This window comes from Dreissena polymorpha, chromosome 15 (assembly GCF_020536995.1).
Source record: "Dreissena polymorpha isolate Duluth1 chromosome 15, UMN_Dpol_1.0, whole genome shotgun sequence".
Classification (NCBI taxonomy): Eukaryota; Metazoa; Mollusca; class Bivalvia; order Myida; family Dreissenidae; genus Dreissena; species Dreissena polymorpha.
This window is the reverse complement of record NC_068369.1, coordinates 7,039,624-7,061,331: the sequence shown is the minus strand read 5'-3', so window position 1 is coordinate 7,061,331 and position 21,708 is coordinate 7,039,624. Positions and strand designations below refer to the sequence as shown.

The 21,708-nt window shown below is 35.0% G+C and overlaps 1 protein-coding gene across 1 annotated transcript; it reads right to left on the bottom strand.

The window, feature by feature from the left end:
- Positions 1-14,857: 14,857 nt before the first annotated feature.
- On the bottom strand, positions 14,858-19,972 carry LOC127860518 (beta-1,3-galactosyltransferase 2-like). The gene is made up of 2 exons (XM_052398632.1): positions 19,841-19,972; positions 14,858-17,615 (listed from the first exon to the last, which is right to left on the bottom strand). Exons 1-2 carry the CDS (start codon positions 19,853-19,855, stop codon positions 16,317-16,319), a joined length of 1,314 nt encoding a protein of 437 aa, XP_052254592.1. The 5' UTR covers positions 19,856-19,972; the 3' UTR covers positions 14,858-16,316.
- Between the last annotated feature and the right edge of the window lie 1,736 nt (positions 19,973-21,708).

The following is a 21,708-nucleotide window of genomic DNA, read 5'->3' as shown; positions in this document are numbered from 1 at the left end:
TCTCTTCACATTGTCTCTCAAGATCGCTGACCTTGGTCCTTGGTAGGCATCAGAGTGAAACCTATACCAGCAAAATCTACCATGTTTTCTAATCGGTCTACCCGAACCTTAATCGCATTCCAAACTTTTCATATCTACTTTTCAAAGTATGTGACTCTCTGCTTTAGCGACTGAATACTGTATTTTTTCATAACACGTATCTGCTGTAGTAACACTTGTATTGTGTCAGTAAGAGAGTTGATTCAGGTTTGCAACCCCTCACCCCAAATTGTTCTCAATTCTACCAACAAACATGAAAATGTACAAATGTCTATTGAAGTATAGAGGATGAACAATTGGTAAATTACGTTCTACGATTTACTTAACAATAAATTCGATCTGATGCTCAACAAATAAACACAGTTATATTAGTTTAGACCTATTGGTTAATTATAGCAAGTGTACTAACTTAATAACAGAGATGGGTGTATCAACGAATAAATACATACAAAATGAAATGGTTCCTCAATATATGTGACATATACTTTGTGGACAGAGTAAATATATGTAATCGGTCAGTAAAAACGCTGTCTTTTATCACATTATATCAGAAAATTGTTATCTGGTCGTTGTCATGACAGCATTATATTAAACAATACTCAAAACATTATATACCAGTGGTTCCATTGTACTATTTTTCTCTCGATAGAAGCGTTTTAAAAAATAGTTTACAAGTCGTGTGTTAGTATTTAAAGGCATTGTTGCTTTCTGTCATGACCTCTTTACTTCCAACCAAAATTACTAATTTATGATGCGTGCAGTGCAAACTGTTTTAATATCAGATCATTTCAGTGATATCATTTTTTATTATCGTATATTGGTTTTTTATATTTTATTTTAGTGATTATGTAAAAAAATAAACGTATGAACTATCAATCTTTTTACCATTTAATATTAAATATTTATCTTACCCTAGTAGGCAGAAGTCAATGAAATCTTCAAACAATAATGCTGATGTTGAAGTATTCATTATTTGCATTAATAAACTAAAAATCTAACAAAAACATGTGTATACCATATAAATATTTTCACAATACAATTCCACAAATCCAATAATAACAGCATTTACGAATGTGTCAGGAAATTTATTTCTGACGATGACTATGGTCACCGTATTATGCTTCATAAGACCCTTCATATACTATTGATAAATATTTTTTCGTTTTGATATAACATTAAAAAATTCTTGAATCTGTGAACATATTTGTCAGGATATTTATGTGCGCATGTCTGGGTGTGTTTTTGCTGGTAAACTCAGATCAGTACCAATCCGATGTTCGAACTGCTTTATCATTTCCACCCAAGTTTCCTCGCTCTCTCCGGGATGCCAGGATTTAGTCACCAAAACATAACACGTATTGCTGAAATTCTCAGTCATATTTCTGTAGCAATTCAGCGCTGTTGGCCAGATAAGCGCATGTTCAGTGAGGCTGCTGTACTTCATTCCAGGCACGTGGCCTGGAGCCAGACCATAAAGGTATACGTCATCAACCCAGAAAAATGGCGTCATCGTTGCCGCTCTAAAAACTGCGGGAATGACATCATTAGTGAACAAAACCATAAAACCGCTGCAGTATTCAGAATACCAGTTTTTCCCCCGGAAATGATTTTCGCTCACATACCATTTACGCCATATATTAGTCTTATTCCGAATTATCGGCATTGTGTTGGCCGGAATATGATTACATACTATTTGTTTCGTTTTGTTCTCAAAGTTTGGTAAGACTCGAGTAAACAATATGAACATATTGATAACAATGTCATCGTCAGTTTTTAAAATAAATTTCGCGTTTCTGCATCGTTCTGTGATCCACTTGTACCCCATGACGCCCTTGTGAGTGAGGTTCCGGTAGGAATCTCGGAAATCCCCTTGCAGCATGTCGCGGTACTCATTGAACTCAGCTTCCATCTTCATCTGAAGCGCCGAATCCCCAACCTGCCCCAAAAGGAAGAGCACCCGGGCGACCCCCATTTTCCGGTAAAACGTGTCGTTCGCCCACGTCCTGCGTATCGCCAGCCTCATTTTGAAATGATCCGGAGCGGTATGCACAATTATTAGTACCGACAAATTTGCCACTGAAGAACACAATTGAGGATTTTCAAATATGTACTTTCCGTTAATCGTAACTGGATACTTCGCTTTAGACGATGCATTAATTAGCCTATCGAGTTCAGGGTTGGGCGTTATCGCCATAAGCTCTGACGACAGGTTCGATGTTGTGTGTTGCGAAACCATTGTTGTCGCCGTCGTCACTTTTTGAATAAGAGACCATTCACCGAGATACGGACGGTTTAGCACTTGCTTGGTACCAAGCTTTTTCCTCTGAACAATCCCTCTCTGTATGTTATCAGTGTAGTTCAGAATAATTACGAGGGATAAGATAGATATTGCTACAGCTGCTGTGGCGATAAATCCCAAGGAGCGCTGACACATTTTGAGCAGGTAACCTAGTATATCCGGTCCGGCAAATGTCCAGCGCCTCTTCAACTTGACCCGCTGTGTCTTCGTTTGTGACGGCATGGAAGTTATCTGCGAGTAAACAAAATAGTCGTAACTATGACTAGTTTAAATATTACCCCTCATTTGGTAAACAAGTGTTATTGCTGTCAGTGCTACTCCCGATGCAACTGATGATGCTACTGTAGCTGCTACGTTTGTGACTATTGTCACTGTTACTCTTGCCTCTTCTGTCGCTGCTACTGTCGCTGCTACTGCTGCTGCTACTGTGCTTTTACTGTCGCTTCTACTCGTGTGGCTACTGTCGCTGCTACTGTTGCTGCTACTGTCCCAGATACTCTTGCTGCTACTGTCGACGCCAGTCTTGCTTTGATGACGATACTGCGTCTAAATTTTTACTCAATGGCTTTAGCCAATCGACTTTATTACCGGAAATAAAAAAAACACGTCTCGTAGTCAGGTGCGTGCCTATCAAGAGGTAAAAATACCCGCATTTGGGATGTTTCCAGAAAAAGCAGATAAGATATTAACATAGAATTTTCTAATTTTTACAATTTTAAAACTCCGTTTCGAAGATTACCTTATATGAATTGTTCTATGACCTTTTTTAGTGAATTTGTTTATGATCATTTTGAATGAAACACGTTCTTAGAAAAACAAATTTAATCATAAAACAAATCTGTTATTGGCAAGAGGTAGATAACATTAACCATACGTATTATGTTTCGTAACAGTTCATGAAAGTTTGCGTGTCGCAGTTGTAACGCGTCCGCTTACTGATCCTGATGATACGGACTCGAATACCGGCGACGTCAGTTTTTTCAACCTTTTTTCATACTATAAAAAACAGCTAAGTCTATTAAAACGTTGAAGATTTGTAAGCAATCATATCTAATGACATTCATAAAACATGCCAAAATCTGTTAACAATTCTCCTAAAAACGTGTATCGGAACGAGAATGTGATTAAATTATCGTAGTTCCAGAGCTTGTTTCATATTTGCCATCATTCCAATAAATACAATAAATATATTCATAGCATTTTTGTAAACCTTTTGCATACTCTGTTACCGGTATGTTTTCTTTTACAAAGTGAATCTCGTCGTATTTGATTTTGAGATAACATATGTTTTCAATGTATTTATGAATGAGGTACGTTTCTATAAATAGTTTTAACATATATACAATTGTCATTGTTCTTGCGGAAGAATGTAGAGTTATTTTTGGGGCTGTTATATCGTTAAACGTTGTAACGGAAAACAATTATTTCGCGAATAACGGTGGCAAGAGAGGGGGTCAAAATACAATATTTTGATAATATCTGCAAATTGTGTTGCATATTATTTGATTAAAAAAAAATTAATTTGAATAAGGATTAAATACTTCAGAACGTGTGCTCCAAAATACAGCGAGCATGTAATAGTTTGCGTATGTAACGAAGTCGGTTAATATAACAACAACAAAGCAACAACGACAGCAACAACAACGAATTGTTTCTTTCTGCTTAAAAGAAAATGAAGCGATCGTAATAGTATTATTAAAAGTAACAAACAAAACAAGAAAAACAAAGATAAACCTTTGACCTTAGCGTCCGAATGAAGAAATTGCTCGGTCTCGTTAATAGTAATGATGTTATGATAACGTTAATTTAAAAAAAGAGCATAATTAAATGGCCAGCTAATCAGAAATAACAATTGCATACGGGCATTGACTTGCTCTCAAAATTCCAAGCTCCATTGAAACATATTTATGATTTTCCGATTGATATAGATTTTTGCAGTATTTTACCACTTCTTGTTTCATTTATTTGTACTTATTCTAAAAAAAACTTTTCTTTGTGATAGCCTTTCAGATTTTCATTCAGTCAACTGTTTCTTTAACATTTACTTCAGCAGAAACTTCCCTGTATCTTGCCATTAGACTTTCAACGCCGTCGGCGCTCTCCATTCTGTTCCTAACACTTCCGCTACATGTGCTACTATTACTACTGCTAATTTAGTCAAATCCAGTATATTTATAGGATGCAGTTTTAAAAGTGTAGCCAACAAATGTGGAAACAAGTATTCAATATGTTTATAAATTCTGATCATTACGGTAGTAAATACGTGCCGCGAATGTTCTCGCTAAAGCGATGCGCTTTTATTACAAGAACAATGTTGTGTACTTTTACAAACCTATGAGTGCTTAAACAAATAAATTAATAATACTCGATATGGACCGTGCTCTGTGAACAGAAAGTTTAATGAATGTGCGTAAATGTCGTCTTAGATGAGCCTGGGCAGTCCGCACAGGCTTTTCAGGGACGACACGTTCCGCTTTTATTATATTTTTCGTTCACAAAAAGTCTCTTCTTTGAAAAATTCCTGTTTAGGCGGAAAGTGTAGTCCCTGATTAGTCTGTGCGGACTGCTTGACGCACTTTACGCACATGCATTTAACCCACTTTTCACAAATCCAGGCTCATGTATTTATACAAAAATGAATTTTATTCTGCATAACGTACAATAAATATAGCAATATAAAACGTGCATTACAATTTACGTTATTTATGTAAAACCATGGAATCAATAATGCAACTATAAATTACATTTATAGATTGTGCACACACTTGTATATTTTACGACAAACCCAGAAAACAAACCGGAAAAGGTGAGACTCTAATTGCTGATGGGTTCTGCCTAAGAAAGACACTCTTTCCCGGAAACAAGTGATCGCGTTATAAAGTCATTAGACAAACATTGAATGTTATTTTCAAATTTTGGCATTTTATAAAGTAAAAAATTGAAAGATATTATAAAAAAAGTCGGCGAAATAGACAAAACCTACATACTTTAAGTCTTTACATTTATCCAGAATGTCCTGTGCTTTAAAGTTAACGCACGAATTATGATAGAACGGCACTTGTGGTTAATGCGTATTTAAGTTTTGTATTTCTATGTCAACGTGAGGACAAAACCCATCCAGTGTGTATTGTCTTTACAGTTGTATCCTATTTCTCATGATGCAGTACATACTGCACATTTCATTTATTGATAACGCGTTTGTATTACTCGTTTGTATCATTGACAAAAGGCAACAAATGTTTGTAACAGATTGACCATCTTTCCCTCAAATGAACCGAGCCCAGAACATTCAATGGCGCTTAACAGTTGTTACATGAACACAAAAATGGTCATATAAGAGTGTTTTTTTCTCCATTGTCCATTTAAAACTTGTAATTAATACAGGGTGGCACGTATGCTGCGCAAAATTTAGTTTATACCGATCCCACTACTTTAAAATGGCAACTAGACTGGTTTAGAAAAGATGTCCTATAAACATAAAGTTGCATTAAAGCGAACAATGATGTCCGCATAAACTTATCAGAAACGGTTCTTTCCGTTTGTTTTGATAATGTTTCGTTTTAAGGACATCATTCTGTTCTTTGCGTAAATTGTGTTATGCGGAAGGTATCGCCCCTGATTAGCTTGTGCAAATGTTTATTTTAAGCCAGGTTTTTTTTATCAGGGCGATGCTTATATATTGTAAATTAAAATGATATCCGTTTAAGGATTGAACATATAACAAGCTGTTAATAAAATGAACGATATAATTGACGTAGAAATACAGATTGCCACCAATATGACAACATTTGTAAAAACAAATTTGTGAATAGTGAAAACGCAAATGAGAAATGTTTATTACATGTTTAGAAGCGTGTATGTTAACTACACACGTTATACGTGACAATACTCAAATATTTGAACATATGCTGCTGTAATTTAAGCTTGCATAATGATATTACAGTGTTGGTGTTAATTTATGTTATTGGTCAATAATAACGCTGTCTTTCATCACAAATGAACAAAAACATACACAGTGAAATTCGTTCGCAATATCCGTGACATGTTCACGATTCGCAGTGAAGCGGATGAGTTATTCTCAAAATCGTATACGTACAGTAATAAACCTTCATTCAATATTGACATTTGTTTAAAGCAGACTGGTTTGACAACGAGTGTATTACTGCACAAAATCACTACCATGACGCTTTAAGATATTTTAACCTAAACAAAACCGATTAAAATAGAAAATCGTTGTGTGAAAACAAAAGTGTTTATAAGAAATAAATTAAGAAAAACATAAATAATTTATATCAGCGTAAAATGGCGGAAATTGAATGTTCAAAAAAAAAAAGCCGAAAGAATTTTGGACAAATTTTAAATCAAGAAATATTAAGGTTATTTTAATAAAATTCCATTACATGTAGTATTTTGAAAATTTGAGTAATTCTAATTCTGGAAATAATAATGCAGAGGCAGATTTTTTTTGTGTTCGAATATTAACTTTGACATTGAAAGTTGTACTTTTCCAGAATAAGACCAACCTATAAAGGTAAATGAGGTCTAAAATGCAAACAAACATTTGAAAAGTAATAAAGCGTATGGTGGTGACTTTATTTTAAACGAATATTTTATTGAGTGTATTGATATATTATCCGGTCATTTGTGTGATGTTTTTAATAGCATTTTCACATCAGGCTATTTTCCTGAAAAGTGGACAGAAGGTATAATTATACCATTGCATAAAAAAGGCTCTGAGGATGATGTAAATAATTATAGAGGGATAACCCTTGTTAGTTGTTTTACTAAGCTATTAACAACTATTTTAAACAAGCGCAACCAATCATTTTGTAAAAATAATGCAAAATTTCGGATGCACTATTCGGATTTAGAAAAGGGTGTTCAACTGTTGATGCCATATATATTCTTATTTCAGTTGTACAACATTATCTAAATGATAATAATCATCTGTATGTTGTTAACGTCGATATGCTTCAATGTTATAATAGTATATATCGCAATGCATTATGGCTAAAAATTTACAAATCCGGTATACAAGGCAAAATATTAAGAATTATTAAAAATATGTATGAAATCATAAATGTATTGCAAAACGGGTTTATTTCAAAACGGGTTGTAACAAAGCTCTTAAGGCTATGAATACTTTGCTTTTTAAATGCAAACAGTACGATCTTAAACCAAGAATATTGTGTCAGTTGTTTGATGTATTTGTTGGCTCGATTTCGAAATATTCATCAGAGATATGGGGTTTGAATAAATTAAACGATATTGGCCGCATTCACTTCAAATTTTGCAAAAGGTTGTTTAATGTTGAAAGCAACACATGTTATGCAATTGTGTATGGTGAACTAGGTAGACACCCACTTTATATTAATATGCATGTTTGTATTGTAAAATATTGACTTAAAGTTGTAAATAGTAAAAATATAATCATACAAACTGTGTATTACCAAGCGATAAATGATTGTGATAATGGATATACAAATTGGTTATCGAATGTAAAAAAGTTGTTAAATGATTATGGATTTTCATATAAAATCATCGAAAATGCAACTATGATTAATACAAATACGTTTTTATGTGAATATAAATGTAGAATTATAGATACATCTAAACAAAATGGTTTGGCAATATGAATAATAGTTCTGTTTTAGATATGTATAGGATATTCAAAACAACTCTTGAATACGAAACGAATTTAGATTTACTGCCAAAAAGTTTGCGTTCTTACCTTTTTTAACTAAGGGCTTCTCGTAATGAACGAAACTGTCAATGTTGTGATCAAAGGGACATAGAAGACGAATTCCACTTTATATGTAAATGTCCATGTTTTCGTCAAATAAGGCAAACATATATAAAAACTGTAAACTATGTGAATCCATCAGTTTTTAAGTTCCATACTTTATTGAACTCAACTTGAAAAATTGAAATTATAAGTTTGTGTAAATATATTAAGGAAGTTCTTACCGTTAGATATTGTATCCAAATATTATTGTCAACGAAAACTAAGTATTTTCTTACTGCCAGTGAAATGATATTATACTATGAACTATAAAGTCGTACTACTTTGCTAATTAAACTTTGTCGCAATTTGTTAGATAACATAAGCCATACGTTGTAATATATAGACTCATGACAATATTTTGTATTATATTTCATGTATTTAGACGATGTACATTTGTATAAGTCTTAATAAACAGTCTGTTCTGTTCTCTGCCTGTTCTGACATACTGATAATACAGAATACAGTGTAAGTTTATGTAATTGGTCAAAACTAATGCTGTCTTTTGTCACAATACATCAGGCACATGTTATATCGGGTCGTTGTCATGGCAGCCGCATGAAACATTATATTTAACAATACATACCACATGCTATACCAGTCGTTTTCATGTGTTTTGTTTTCCGTGTATTATATTCCTCTCGATAGATGTGTGTTATTGACATAGTGTACAAGTCTTGCGTTTGTTTTGAAGGACATTGTTGCTTTCTGCCATCTGCTCTTACTTCCAGCCCACTCTATTATTTAATGATGCGTGCATTGCAAGCTGTTTTAATTTCAGATCCTGTTGTTTTAGTGAGGTAATTTGCTATTTATCGTATATTTGTTTTGTATATTTTTGATTTTAGTAATTATGCAAAAAATAAACGTATGAACTGTCTATGTTTTTACCATTTAATATTAAATATTCATCTTAACCCGTAGACATGATAAAGGAAATCTTCAAACAACAACAATACTGAAGTTAAAGTATTCAGTATTTGCATAAGCACACTAAAAATCTAAACAAAACAAATGTATACCGTTTAACAAAAAGAATTCACAATAATGTACCACAAATGAAATAACAACAGCATTTACGAATGTGTCAGGAAATGTATTCCCTTATACCTTTTAAGTCCCCTAAATTAACCACAAACACAAAGATATAAATTGAAAATACAGCTTGTATTTTGGTATCTATGCGCACGACCAGATGACAAATTTATAACGTATGACATAAACAAATGTGAACAATTCACATTTTGATATATATTTCATAACTCATACATGAAATAACGCTCATATAGTTTACACACAAAAAACAACAACAGACTATATTCCTGCATATAATCATTTCAAGAGAAAACTTTTCAATATTTTATATCCAATAAAATATTAGGGAAATTAACGTGTTCTCTGGTTCGTATCGCAAAGCCGAATGGCTATTCCACAAGCATTTTTACCCGCCAAAACAATACACTGAGCGACCCCTACAGGAGACTTTCGTATGCAAAGGAAAATAATTTTCCTCTAATTCGCTGCGCTCAAACTAGGAAAATTATATTTCCTTATACCTTATAAGTCTCCTTAATAAACCACAAACACAACGATATAAATTGAAAATACAGCTTGTATTTTGGTATCTATGCGTACGACCAGATGAACGAAAAGTTCGGGCAAAAACTAGCTAAAAATAGATTGACAAGTTTTCTGTAAACTAAACAAAAAACAAACGTTTATAAACCAAGCGATTAAGAGACAATCAGTCTAGAATCCATATCATCTTTCACATACCCATCTTTTGCACTTTCACTAGTCCATCGACCATGTCTTTTAAACAGTCTATCTCTTACACCGCTGTTTGAAGCAGATGCAGCTCCTCCTGATCACAAAGAGTGGAAACCAAAGCTAGAAATATCTGACACGTGCAGTTGAAAAGCCTTAATATACTGCTCGCGTAAGCTTGTATAAGACATAGCTTTCATTCCTTTTCTTGGTTTAAATCCGGTTTTAGTCTTAGACAAATTGAAAAATATATAATCATCTCCCTTCAAATTTGCGCATTCAATGTACTATTGTAGATGTGTGTAAAGACACAAAACAGTTCCCGATTAGCGATTGGTATCCATGACCCATCTCTATACTTGTCAGTTTAACTCGACTCAACAAAAACTAAAATATATGAATCCTCAAACACAATGTCAGATACTTGCAATTGTAATAATTCTGCACTGCGCGAAAAACCCCGCATAGCCTAATAAACTGGCGACAATAATTCGTGGAGACATTACATCTTTATCTTTGTAAATACGTTTGTACTTGGCTAATAATATTTCAACCGTTAAGGGTTCCTTTTTATTAGTTTGAGTTGACAAAATTCTTTTTGCTGACTCTACAGCATTAGCTACTATTTTTGAATCAGTAGGAGAATCCAAACCAAATAAGTCATACATCCATTTAATCCCGTAAAATGCAAATATAACATGTGTGGGGGTTTTAGCACTTTGTAAAAGAGACATTAATACAAAGGCACCGGAAAAGCCTTAGCGGGCAAAATGTCACTACTCCCTAACTGATTGCACAAAGCCCAATTTCTCCATCGAATAAATGCTCTTTCATATTTGAAACATGTACTTTCTGTTCTTGATTTGCGCAAGATGCCCGGGAGCAGCTCTTCCCTGTCCGTAAAGACCTCCGGTAACGCCTCTATTTCATGCGCATGGATCTGAAAAAAACATATGTAAAAACACACACAAAATAAAAACAGATTCTTTTTTACTAATCGATGTACATCATCAATTTCAGATCATTCTCAGACAAGCGTCTTACTGATCTTCGACTTCAAACAAGCGTCTTAATCGATCTTATATCACAGACACGAGTCTTAATGATATTTAATCACATACAAGAGTCTTACTGATATTTAATCAAAGACAAGCGTCTTAAATGATATTTATTCATAGACAAGCGTCTTACTGATATTAAATTCCAGGCAAGCGTCTTACTAAAAGTTAATCACAGACAAGCGTCTAACTGTTATTTAATAAAAAACAATAGTCCTACTGATAAATAATCACAGACTCGCGTCTTTCTAATATTTAATTAAAGGCAAGCTTCTTATATGATATTTAATCATAGACAAGCGTCTTACTGATATATCATTCCAGACAATCGTCTTAGCGACATTTGATCACAGACAAGCGTTTCAATGATATTTAATCCACTATAAGCGTGGTGATGATATTGAGTAAACGACAAAATATCGTTTTCTTACAAGCGTCCTGACAGCCCTTCGGCTAAATAAATACAAAATTATGTATTATTAAGTCTTTATAACTGCAGTGTGATTATATCAAAACCTATTCACTTTCTGAAATCCATGTAACAAGCAAGCTTGTCAAATTTTTAATTTATGGTGCCAAACATACCTTTCCACTTTGACATGGAACATAAAATCGCCTGTCAGATGGCAGATGAATAACATACAAAACCTCAGGAATAAAATGTCCATTCGGACATAACAATGGCCAAAATACCGCAGAGGTCCATTGCGGAACAACTAATACACCGCGTGCTCTATCAACCATCATTTTGTTCACAACTCTTGATATAACAGAAATAGGAGGCATAAATAATCCTAACTCCAAAGACCATCTAGAAATTAAATGCATCTATACCTTCCGAACCAGGGTTCCAAACTCTGGAGTAAAAACGATCTAATTTTCTGTTGTAATGCGATGCAAACCAACCCATGGTAGGCACACCAAACTTTTCGACAATTAACGCCAATAACTCGTTTTATATCCCCCAATCATCAATGTCCTCTATCTTTGACAAATAGTCTGCCCGTTCATAGTCCGTTCGAGCGACCCACTCAACTTCTAATATAATGTTATTTGCTGAACATAAATTAAAAATATCCATTGCCAAATCTTGCAAATATCTTTTTCTGGAACCTTTTATGGCCACAACAGACTGATTATCAGAGAACCATTTAATGCTCTGATGAACAAGCAAGTGTTTAAGAGAACACATTATTCTAAACACAGCTGTTACCTCCCTCCATGTTGAAGACTCTTGTGCTTCATCAAGTGACCACATTCCATGCGAAACACCATTGATCGCATCCACTACATTACCAACGTAATCTGCGTGACTAGCGTCAGAGTACACCACTTTGGAACATTTATTTGAATCCAAAATATCATTTTTATTCAATTTGGAAAGATTTGCCTGCCAAAACTGAAGTTAATTAACACTTTCTTCTGTTATTCTTATCTTCGAATTCCAAGAAATGGCTGAATTGATATCAAAATTAAAGTACCTGGTCTTGATTTGAACGAAATTTCCATTAACAATTGTCATTGATATGATTTGCCCAACAAAACAGGCTATTTTTCGTACCGAAATAGGCCTAAGTAATGTAGATTCTTCAATCAATGAAGAGCATGTACATAATGCCTTAGTTTTCCTTTGCTCGGCAATCTGAATCTCACCATTGAAAGAATCAAGTACAGCTCCCCAAAACTGCATGACTTGAACTGGTATCCAAATGCATTTGTCTGCTTTAGGAATAAAACCTGAACTGAGTATATCTTGCTTTATTTGAGTGCCTTAAACCAACGTGTTTTTTATGAATCTGAACAACCAAATCCGTCATCAAGAAAGATAAGTACGGATTTACCCTTGCTGCGCCATGCTTTGATCGAAGAGCGACAAATCTTTGTGAAAATCCAACACGAACTACTTAATCCAAACGGAAGTACTAGAATCCGGAAGTAGCGGACCTTGCCGTTCGTCCAATTCCAAAAAAATCCTAGAAAAACACAATGTGGTTTGAAAATTTCAATAAAATGATAAGCGCTTGTAATGTCAAATTTCACAATGAAAAATCCTTTTTAAAAACGACAAAGCAACTTTTAAATAATCAAATTTAACACTTTGTTAATATAAATGTTTGTTTACGGCTCTTAAATGTAATATAAGTTTCTTTTTTCCATCACTTTTTTTCTGAAACTGTCACTGAATTAACAACATGTGGAGGTTCCTCGCAAATTTCAATTTAATTCCGATCTAATAAATTTTGAATGGCCTCAGACACAAACTCAGTATTACTGCTAGCAGATTTATTATTGTCCAATAAATTCCTTGGTGGCTGTGTGTTTAATGGTATTTTTTAACCAGATTTAATAACATCAAGAACATAATCATTTGCCCCAATACTTTCCCAAAATCTAATATTTTCTCGTAGTCGTCCCCGCAAAATAATGTCTTTGTTACATTGCTCGTATTCAAATAGTGTATGGTCAATTTAGTATAATCATAAAAATACTCATCTTTTAATTTCTCTGATTTCTCTCGCTTGGGACTGCTACTTGGAACCGGAAGTGGATGTCTGGATGTTTTGACCTCTCGGGACGTATGGACAGTTTCGCCGGAAATGTGAGAATTCTTGACAGGCGAAACAACTTCCTGGACGGGTTAAACTCGCACTACTGGGTCTGCCGCTGTTGTATGGTCTGCTACCTCGAAAAAGACCACCGCGACCACAGACCACTTTCTTCGTCCTCGCTGTCGCTAGCTACAGGGTTGGACTCGTACAGCTTCACTGTGTCCCATCCGCCCTCGGACGTGTCAGCTATGCGTATCAGTTTGTCTCGTTTCTTAATATTGGCCATCTTTTCCGCTATCAACTCTCTACAATAGCCAGTTTTTCCGTGTTCAATGTTCCAGTCAATTTGTTTTAGACTGTCTGCAATGTCCTCGTTGAACTCGAATTGAACTCTGTTTCCTTTGAAACGCCACGTAACGTCCTTTTCTCTTTTTTTAAAGCGTTCTTCTTCTTGTGCACTAAATGCCGACCCCCGAATCTCTTCCATCATGTATTTAAATTCACTTAACAGAAAATTCAATTCAGGCGTAAATATCGTCGTTTGAATGTTCCTCCGCCATGTTTCCCAAATACACAGGTGATTGTAGTCAATAGAATAAAATATTAGGAAAATTAACGTGTTCTCTGGTTCGTATCGCAAAGCCGAATGGCTATTCCACAAGCATATTTACCCGACAAAACAATACAATGAGCCACCCCTACAGGAGACTTTCGTATGCAAAGGAAAATAATTTTCCTCTAATTCGCTGCGCTCAAACTAGGAAAATTAAATTTCTCACGGCGCATATGGTCACCGTATTCTGCTTTAACTAAATTGCGTTAGCTGTATACTGAGTCAAGGGGCACGGTATTCTGATGATATAAGGACAATTAAACAGTAGTATCGATCCAAAACAGATAAGGTAATGGACAATGTAATAGTTTTATTATTTAAACGACAGACTTCTCGTTGCACAAAATCTTCCGCACGACGTGTTTCTTTTGTTTACAGAATTACCAACTACATATCCAGATTTGTTTTCAGTGATTGACTTTGGGAAAAAGGTGGATTCTCTACTAGTATCCTACTCACACTCATATTTACAACAAAAAGTTCTGTCCAGTATTTGCCATACATTTCACATCATATATTAAATATCAAGTTTAACAGATACTAAATAACTAGCAACTAATATACATAACCCTTGCAATATTCTCATGTCCCTAGGAAACTGCAGCAATCTTTAATTTACTGACACAGTGTATATTATTTCCTTTCGCATGGAAAAAGGCACCGATTGATACTTGTTTCATCTAAAGGGACAATAACTCAGACAGTACATGATGCTAAATAATATTATATTTTATTTATCAAGTTCCATCACTATACATATTAGTTATATAAGTTTTATTAAAAAAGACCCAAAATTCAACTGATGTCGAAACAATGCCCATGTAAACAAGTTGTAATGCTTGATATTTCCCATGTATAAAGACATGGTTACCAAGTAGCAGGTGTGATTTGTACTATAGTCTACAGTTCTTAAGTATTTCTTACTAAAGGATAAAAATGAACATTATTATCGCACCCTTTTTTTTAAACTGTATCTTTATAAGCAGCCAGGTAAATCTATACAGCATAAACATCAACTTACTTATTTAGTAAAGTGTTTCTAGGTTTAAACATTCCTTTATTTCCTGTATTGCTTAAACATGTCGACACATTGACCATGTGGCAAAACACCATTGTAAAAAACACTATCTAAACCACTTTCTCGTTGCAGTAAAACTTGATATTTGTTTGCATACTAATGTTTATTTGGCAATTGCCGAATACTATACATTTATATACGGTATTCAACGCATTTTAAAGAAAACACGTAAGTTCGTGGAATATCAAGCTCTTAATAAATGCATCATTTGCAGTAAAATGTCAAGTTTTTCGATCATTTGAAATTATCCAGGTCATGCTTCATAAGACCATTCATATACCATTTATTAATGTTTATTCGCTCAAGAATAAACTGTCTTATTCAACGCAAACGCGTTTTTCCTAAGGGATCGCCGAAACCCGAACCCCAATTTTATAACCCATCCTACCCAGTCTACTCTAACACATAGACTCGTCCACTAAGTATAAAACCACTGCCCGTGCAAATTGTTGTTCTTTTAATCGCACCACAGGGTAGTTCGCGCTATGGTTTACAAGTTTGCATTTCCACCCACCCTCCCACTTAATTTTTTATTGTAACACGATGCTTGCCAGATTTTTGTTATATTCCAGTGTTGTCGAGAATTACGAACTCCATTAGAAACCCACATCGTCATGGCTAGGACTTATAACAGCGTACGGCACACCGTCAGTCTGTCCAATGGTCTTCTTAGTTCGGCCCCCGACGACAGGTTCCTGCGTAATTGACTGTACTAGTGTTAGCGAATTTGCTAGACTTTGATAAGTAAACTTTTATTAATATTGGTTGTTTTCGGGTACAGTTTTCCAGAGTTATTTTACATTCAGTGAAGTTTTATCTCTGGTTTTTACTCTGGCCTTGAAAACACCATTTTAGTATAACGAATAGAAGTGATGTTTAGGCATAGTTTCCACGAACACACTTCCCGCTTGTCACGGGGGATAGACATTATGTACTTAAATTTCCCGCCGTTCTCGGGGGAACCTGTATAATACAATTGATCCCAGCCTTGACATTATTATGCCAAACCTTTAAGATAATAAATTGCGTAGTTAAACTGTTTGGCGTTTGTCGTTGAATAATAATATTTTTGCGTTTTGCTATAACATTAAAACTGTTTTCTTGATTCTGTGAAGATATAAGTCATGATATTTATGCACGCTTGTCTGGGTGTGTTTTTGCTCGTAAACTTAAATCTGTACCAATACGATGTTCGAACTGCTTCATCATTTCCACCCAAGTTTCCTCGCTCTCTCTCAGACGCTTGGAACCAGTCACCAAATAATCACACTTGTTGTTGAGATTCGCAGTCATATTTCTGTAGCAACTCAGCGCGTTTTGCCAAATAAGAATATGTTCAGTGAGGCTGTTGTACTTTATTCCAGGTACGTGGCTGGGAGCCAGACCATAAAGGTATACGTCATCAACCCAGAAAAATGGCGTCATCGTGGCCGCTCTAAAAATTGATGGAATGACATCATTAGTTAACAAAACCATAAAACCACTGCAATATTCAGGATACACATTTTTTCCCCGGAAATGATTTTCGCTCACATACCATTTGTTATTCTTATCCCGAATAATCGGCATTGCGTTGGCCGGAATATGATTACATACTATTTGTTTCGTTTTGTTCTCAAACTTTGGTAAGACTCGATTAAACAATATAAACATATTGATAACAATGTCATCGTCAGTTTTTAAAATAAATTTCGCGTTTCTGCATCGTTCGGTGATCCACTTGAACCCCATGACGCCCTTGTGAGTGAGGTTCCGGTAGGAATCCCGGAAGTCCCCTTGCAGCATGTCGCGGTACTCTTTGAACTCCGCTTCGATCTTCATCTGAAGCGCCGAATCCCCAACCTGCCCCAGAAGGAAGAGGACCCGGGCGACCCCCATCTTCCGGTAAAACGTGTCGTTCCCCCACGTCCTGCGTATCGCCAGCCGCATATCGAAATGATCTGGAGCGGTATGCACAATTATCAATACCGACAAATTTGCAACTGATGAACACAATTGTGGATTTTCAAATACGTACTTTCCGTTAATTGTAACTGGATACTTCGCTTTAGACGATGCATTAATGAGCCTATTGAGTTCAGGTTGGGGCGTTATCGCCATAAGCTCTGGCGACAGAGTCGTTGAAGTGTATTGCGCAACCATCGTTGTCGTCACGTTTTGAATAAGAGACCGTGCAACGACATACGGACCGTTGAGCACTTGCTTGATATCAAGATTTTTCCTCTGAGCAATCCCTCTCTGTATGTTCTCCGTGTAGTTCAGAATAAATACGAGGGATAAGATGGATGTTATTACAGCTACTGTGGCGATTTTTCCCAAAGAGTGCCGACACATTTTGAGCAGGTAACCTAGTAAATCCGGTCCGGAAAATGTCCAGCGCCTCTTCAACTTGGCCCACTGTGTCTTTGTGTGTGACGGCATGGAACATATCTGAAAGTAAACAAAATAGTCGTAATTAATAACAAATTAAATATTACCCTCCATTTGGTACATTAGTGGTATTGCAGTCAATGCTAGTCTTGCTGCAACTGATGATGCTACTTTTTCGGCTTCTGTCACTGTTAGTCTTGCCGCTCCCGTAGCTGCTACTGTTGCTGCTACTGTCGCTGCTACTGATACTTAAACTGTCGCTTCTACTCTTGCGGCGACTGTCATTGCTACTGTTGCTGCTACTGTCGCAGATACTCTTGCTGCTATTGTCGATGACAGTCTTTCTTTGATGACGATACTGCGTCTAGTTTTAGTCAATGGCTTTAGCCAATAGACTTAATTACTGGAAATTAAAGGCATGTCTCACAGTCAGGTGCGTGTTTATCAAGAGGTACAAAAACCCGGATTTGGGATGTTTGTAGACAAAATTAATAAGATATATAACATCGAAGTTTCTAATTCTTACAATTTTTAAACATTTTTTTGAAGATTATCTTCTAAGAATTTTTCTAAGACCATTTTGAGTGAATTTTTCAATGACCATTTTAAGTGAAAACACGTTCTTAGAAAAAAAATGTTCATAAAACAAATATGTTATTGGCAAGAGCTAGATAACGTTAACAACAGGTATTATGTTTCGTAACAGTTCATGAAAGTTTGCGTGGCGCAGTGGTAGCGCATCCGCTTACTGATCCTGCTGATATGGACTCGAATACCGGCGACGTCATTTTTTTAAAAACATTTTTTTCTTACTATTAAAGTTAGTTGAAGTCTATTAAAAACGTAATCAATCATATCTAATGACATTAATTAAACATGCCAAAGTCTGTTAATAATTCTTTTACAAACGTGTATGTGTACGAGAATTTGATTAAATTATCGTAATTCCACAGCTTGTTTCATATATGCCATCATTCCAATAAATACAATAAATATATTTCTAGAATTTCTGCTAACTGTTTGCATACTCAGTTATGTGTTTTAACAAAGTGAATCTCGTCGTATTTGATTTTGAGACATCGTACTTTTTCAATGTGTTTATAAATGGGGTACGTTATTTTAAATAGTTTTTACATATATATAATTGTCTTGTTTCTTGCGGGAGATTGTCCAGTTAATTTTGGGGCTGTAATATCGATAAACGTTAATGATGGCAAACATTTACCTTGCGATTTTCGGCGGTAAGAGAGCTGGTCAAATTACAGCATTTTGATATTATCTGCACATTTTGATGCATATTATTTGAAATTATTTGAATAATTTGAAAAAGTATTAAAAACTTCAGAACGTGTTCTCAAAAATACAGCGAGCATGTAATATTGTGCGTATGTAACGAAGTCGGTAAATATAACAACAACACGACAACAACAACAACTCGTTTCTGCCTGCTTAAATGAAAATGAAGCGATCGTAACAGTACAATGAATAGTAACAAACAAAATAAGACAAACAAAGATATAAATATGGCCTTAGCTTTCGAATAAAACATTCGTTCAGTCTCGTAAATAGTAATGATGTTATGAAAACGTTTATTTCATTTAGAGCATAAATAAACAAATAACATTTACATCCGGGAATTTACTTGCTCGCAAAATTTCAAGCTCCATTGATACATTTTTATGATATAGGATGGTTGGCAGTATTTTACTACTTCTTGTTACATTTATTTGTACTTATTCCCCAAAAAGTATTTTTGATAGCCTTCCAGATTTTATTCCAGTCAACTGTTCCTTCAACATTAACTTAAGCAGAGCTTCGCTGTATCGTGCAATTAGACTTTAAACGCCGTCGGCGCTCTCCATTCTATTTCTAACACTTTCGCTACATGTGCGGACTCCACAGGCTTATCTTGTACGACACTTTACGCACATGCATTAAACCCCCTTTTCACGGAGCGAGGCCCATATATTTGTATGAATGTTAGTCTACCTAGAATTTACTTTACATATAACAATATAAAACGTTAATTAATTTTACAACATACAAAAGGCATGCAATGAGAGATTGTGCATACACTTTCATATTTTATAACAAACCCAGAAAGCTGACCGAAAAAGTGAGACTTTAATTGCTGATGGGTTCTGCCTTAGAAAGATACTCGTCGCCAGAAACAAATGATCGAAATATAGTGTCATCAGACAAACATTGAATGTTATTTTGAAATATGCAGTAAAAAGAAGAAATCTATAATAAATAAGTCGACGAAATAGACAAAATCTACATACTTTAAGTCTTGTCATTTTCCAGCTTTTCCTCTGCTTTAACTTTAACGCAAGAATTATGATAGAATGGCACTTGTTGTAAATGCGTTGTTAGTTGTCAGTCGTATTTAAGTTTTGTTTTCCTATGTCCTTGTGGGTACGAAACCCATCTGTGTGTCTTATCTTTACAGTCGTATTGTATTTCTCATGACGCAGTGCATACTGGACAATGCATTTATTGATAATGCGTGTGTATTTCTCGTTTTGATGAAGTAAAGGCAAACAAATGTGTGTAACAGATTGACCATCTTTCCCTCTAATGAACCGTTCCTAGAACATTCAATGGCGCTTAAAAGGTGTTACATGAACAAACAAATGTTCACATAATATTTTTTTTCCATTGCCCATACAAAACTTGTACTAAATACGGGTTGGCACGTATGCTGCGCAAAATTATGTGTATACCGATCATACCACTTGAAATGTTAGAGCGCTCAAGCAAATATGAGTTGGGCGTAAAGTGTCGTCCCAGAGCAGCATGTACAGTCCACACAGAATAATCAGGAACCACGTTTTCCACCTAGACTTGCTTAGAAAAGAATTCATATAAACAAAATTGCATTAAAGCGGATAATGTCGTTCGCATAGATTTATCAAGGACGGTACTTTCCGTTTTTTGTTTAAAGGACATCTGTCATTTGCGTAAATCTTTTTTTGGCTGAAGGTATCGTCCCGGATATGCTTGTGAATAATGCTTGTCAAGCCACGTTTTCCCCAGAGCGAGGCTTATATATTTTACATTAAAATGTTGTCAGTTGTAAGTGTTTAGCATATAACAATCTGTTAATAAAATGAATGATATGATTGACCTATATAAAATACATATTGCAACGAATATTACATGAAATTTGTGAATCGTGAAAATGCAAATGGGAAATGTTTATAGAACATGTTTAGAAAGCGTGTTTGTTAACTACACAAATATACGTTACAATACTCCGATATTTGAACATATGCTGCCGTAATGTAAACTTACAACTTGATTTTGTACGGATTAAAAAATGCATGTTCTACTGTTGCCATTGAATTGTTTTAATTTGAACGGAGAAGCGATGAAGACAATTAAAAAATAAGATTTTATTAAAGGGTCCATTTCACTTTTGACATGTATTGAAGGTTGTCATTAAATGCTTTATATTGATAAACGTAAACATTGGATCTTAAAAGCTCAAGGAAAGAAAACAAGAAAAACATTTAAGAAAGAAAAAGAGAGTAACCCTCAACTGGGATCAAGCCACTGACCCTTGGAGTAAAAGTCTAGAACGTGCTTATAAAATGAGCGGTGTATTTTATACTTTATATAAGCAATCCTCGTAGTATTACAAATTATAACGACAACAACAGAACTCTCCAAATTATTTAATCGTTTCGCGTTGCAACGCTTTATAATTTTCAGGTTTTTAAATCGTCAAAATTTGCATATAATGGATATTTTAAAGCATGGTAAATGTTCAGTTTTTCTGTTTTTTTTAACAAATATCATAACAACAACGAAAACATGCAAATCTGAAACAATTATTTTAAATGATGTCAATTTACCAAAACCTGAAAGGGTCCATTTATCTTTGCAGAGGGTTCAAGTCCGAGCCGCGCACTGGATAAACCGTACTTAAAATATTGCCCAAAGTTTTATCCCAGACAAGCCTGTGAAACCCGAGTTCAACGCATCGGCATAAAGCCAAGTTTTCTAAGAACATCGCTTATTTCAATTGTCAGGTTTATTCTCTATAAGGAAGTATTCGGCAGGCAAGAACTTTAAAACCGATATTGGCGAATATGAACAATGCATTAATGTATAGGCTATATCAGCAAAAAGATATGTAGCACCTGTA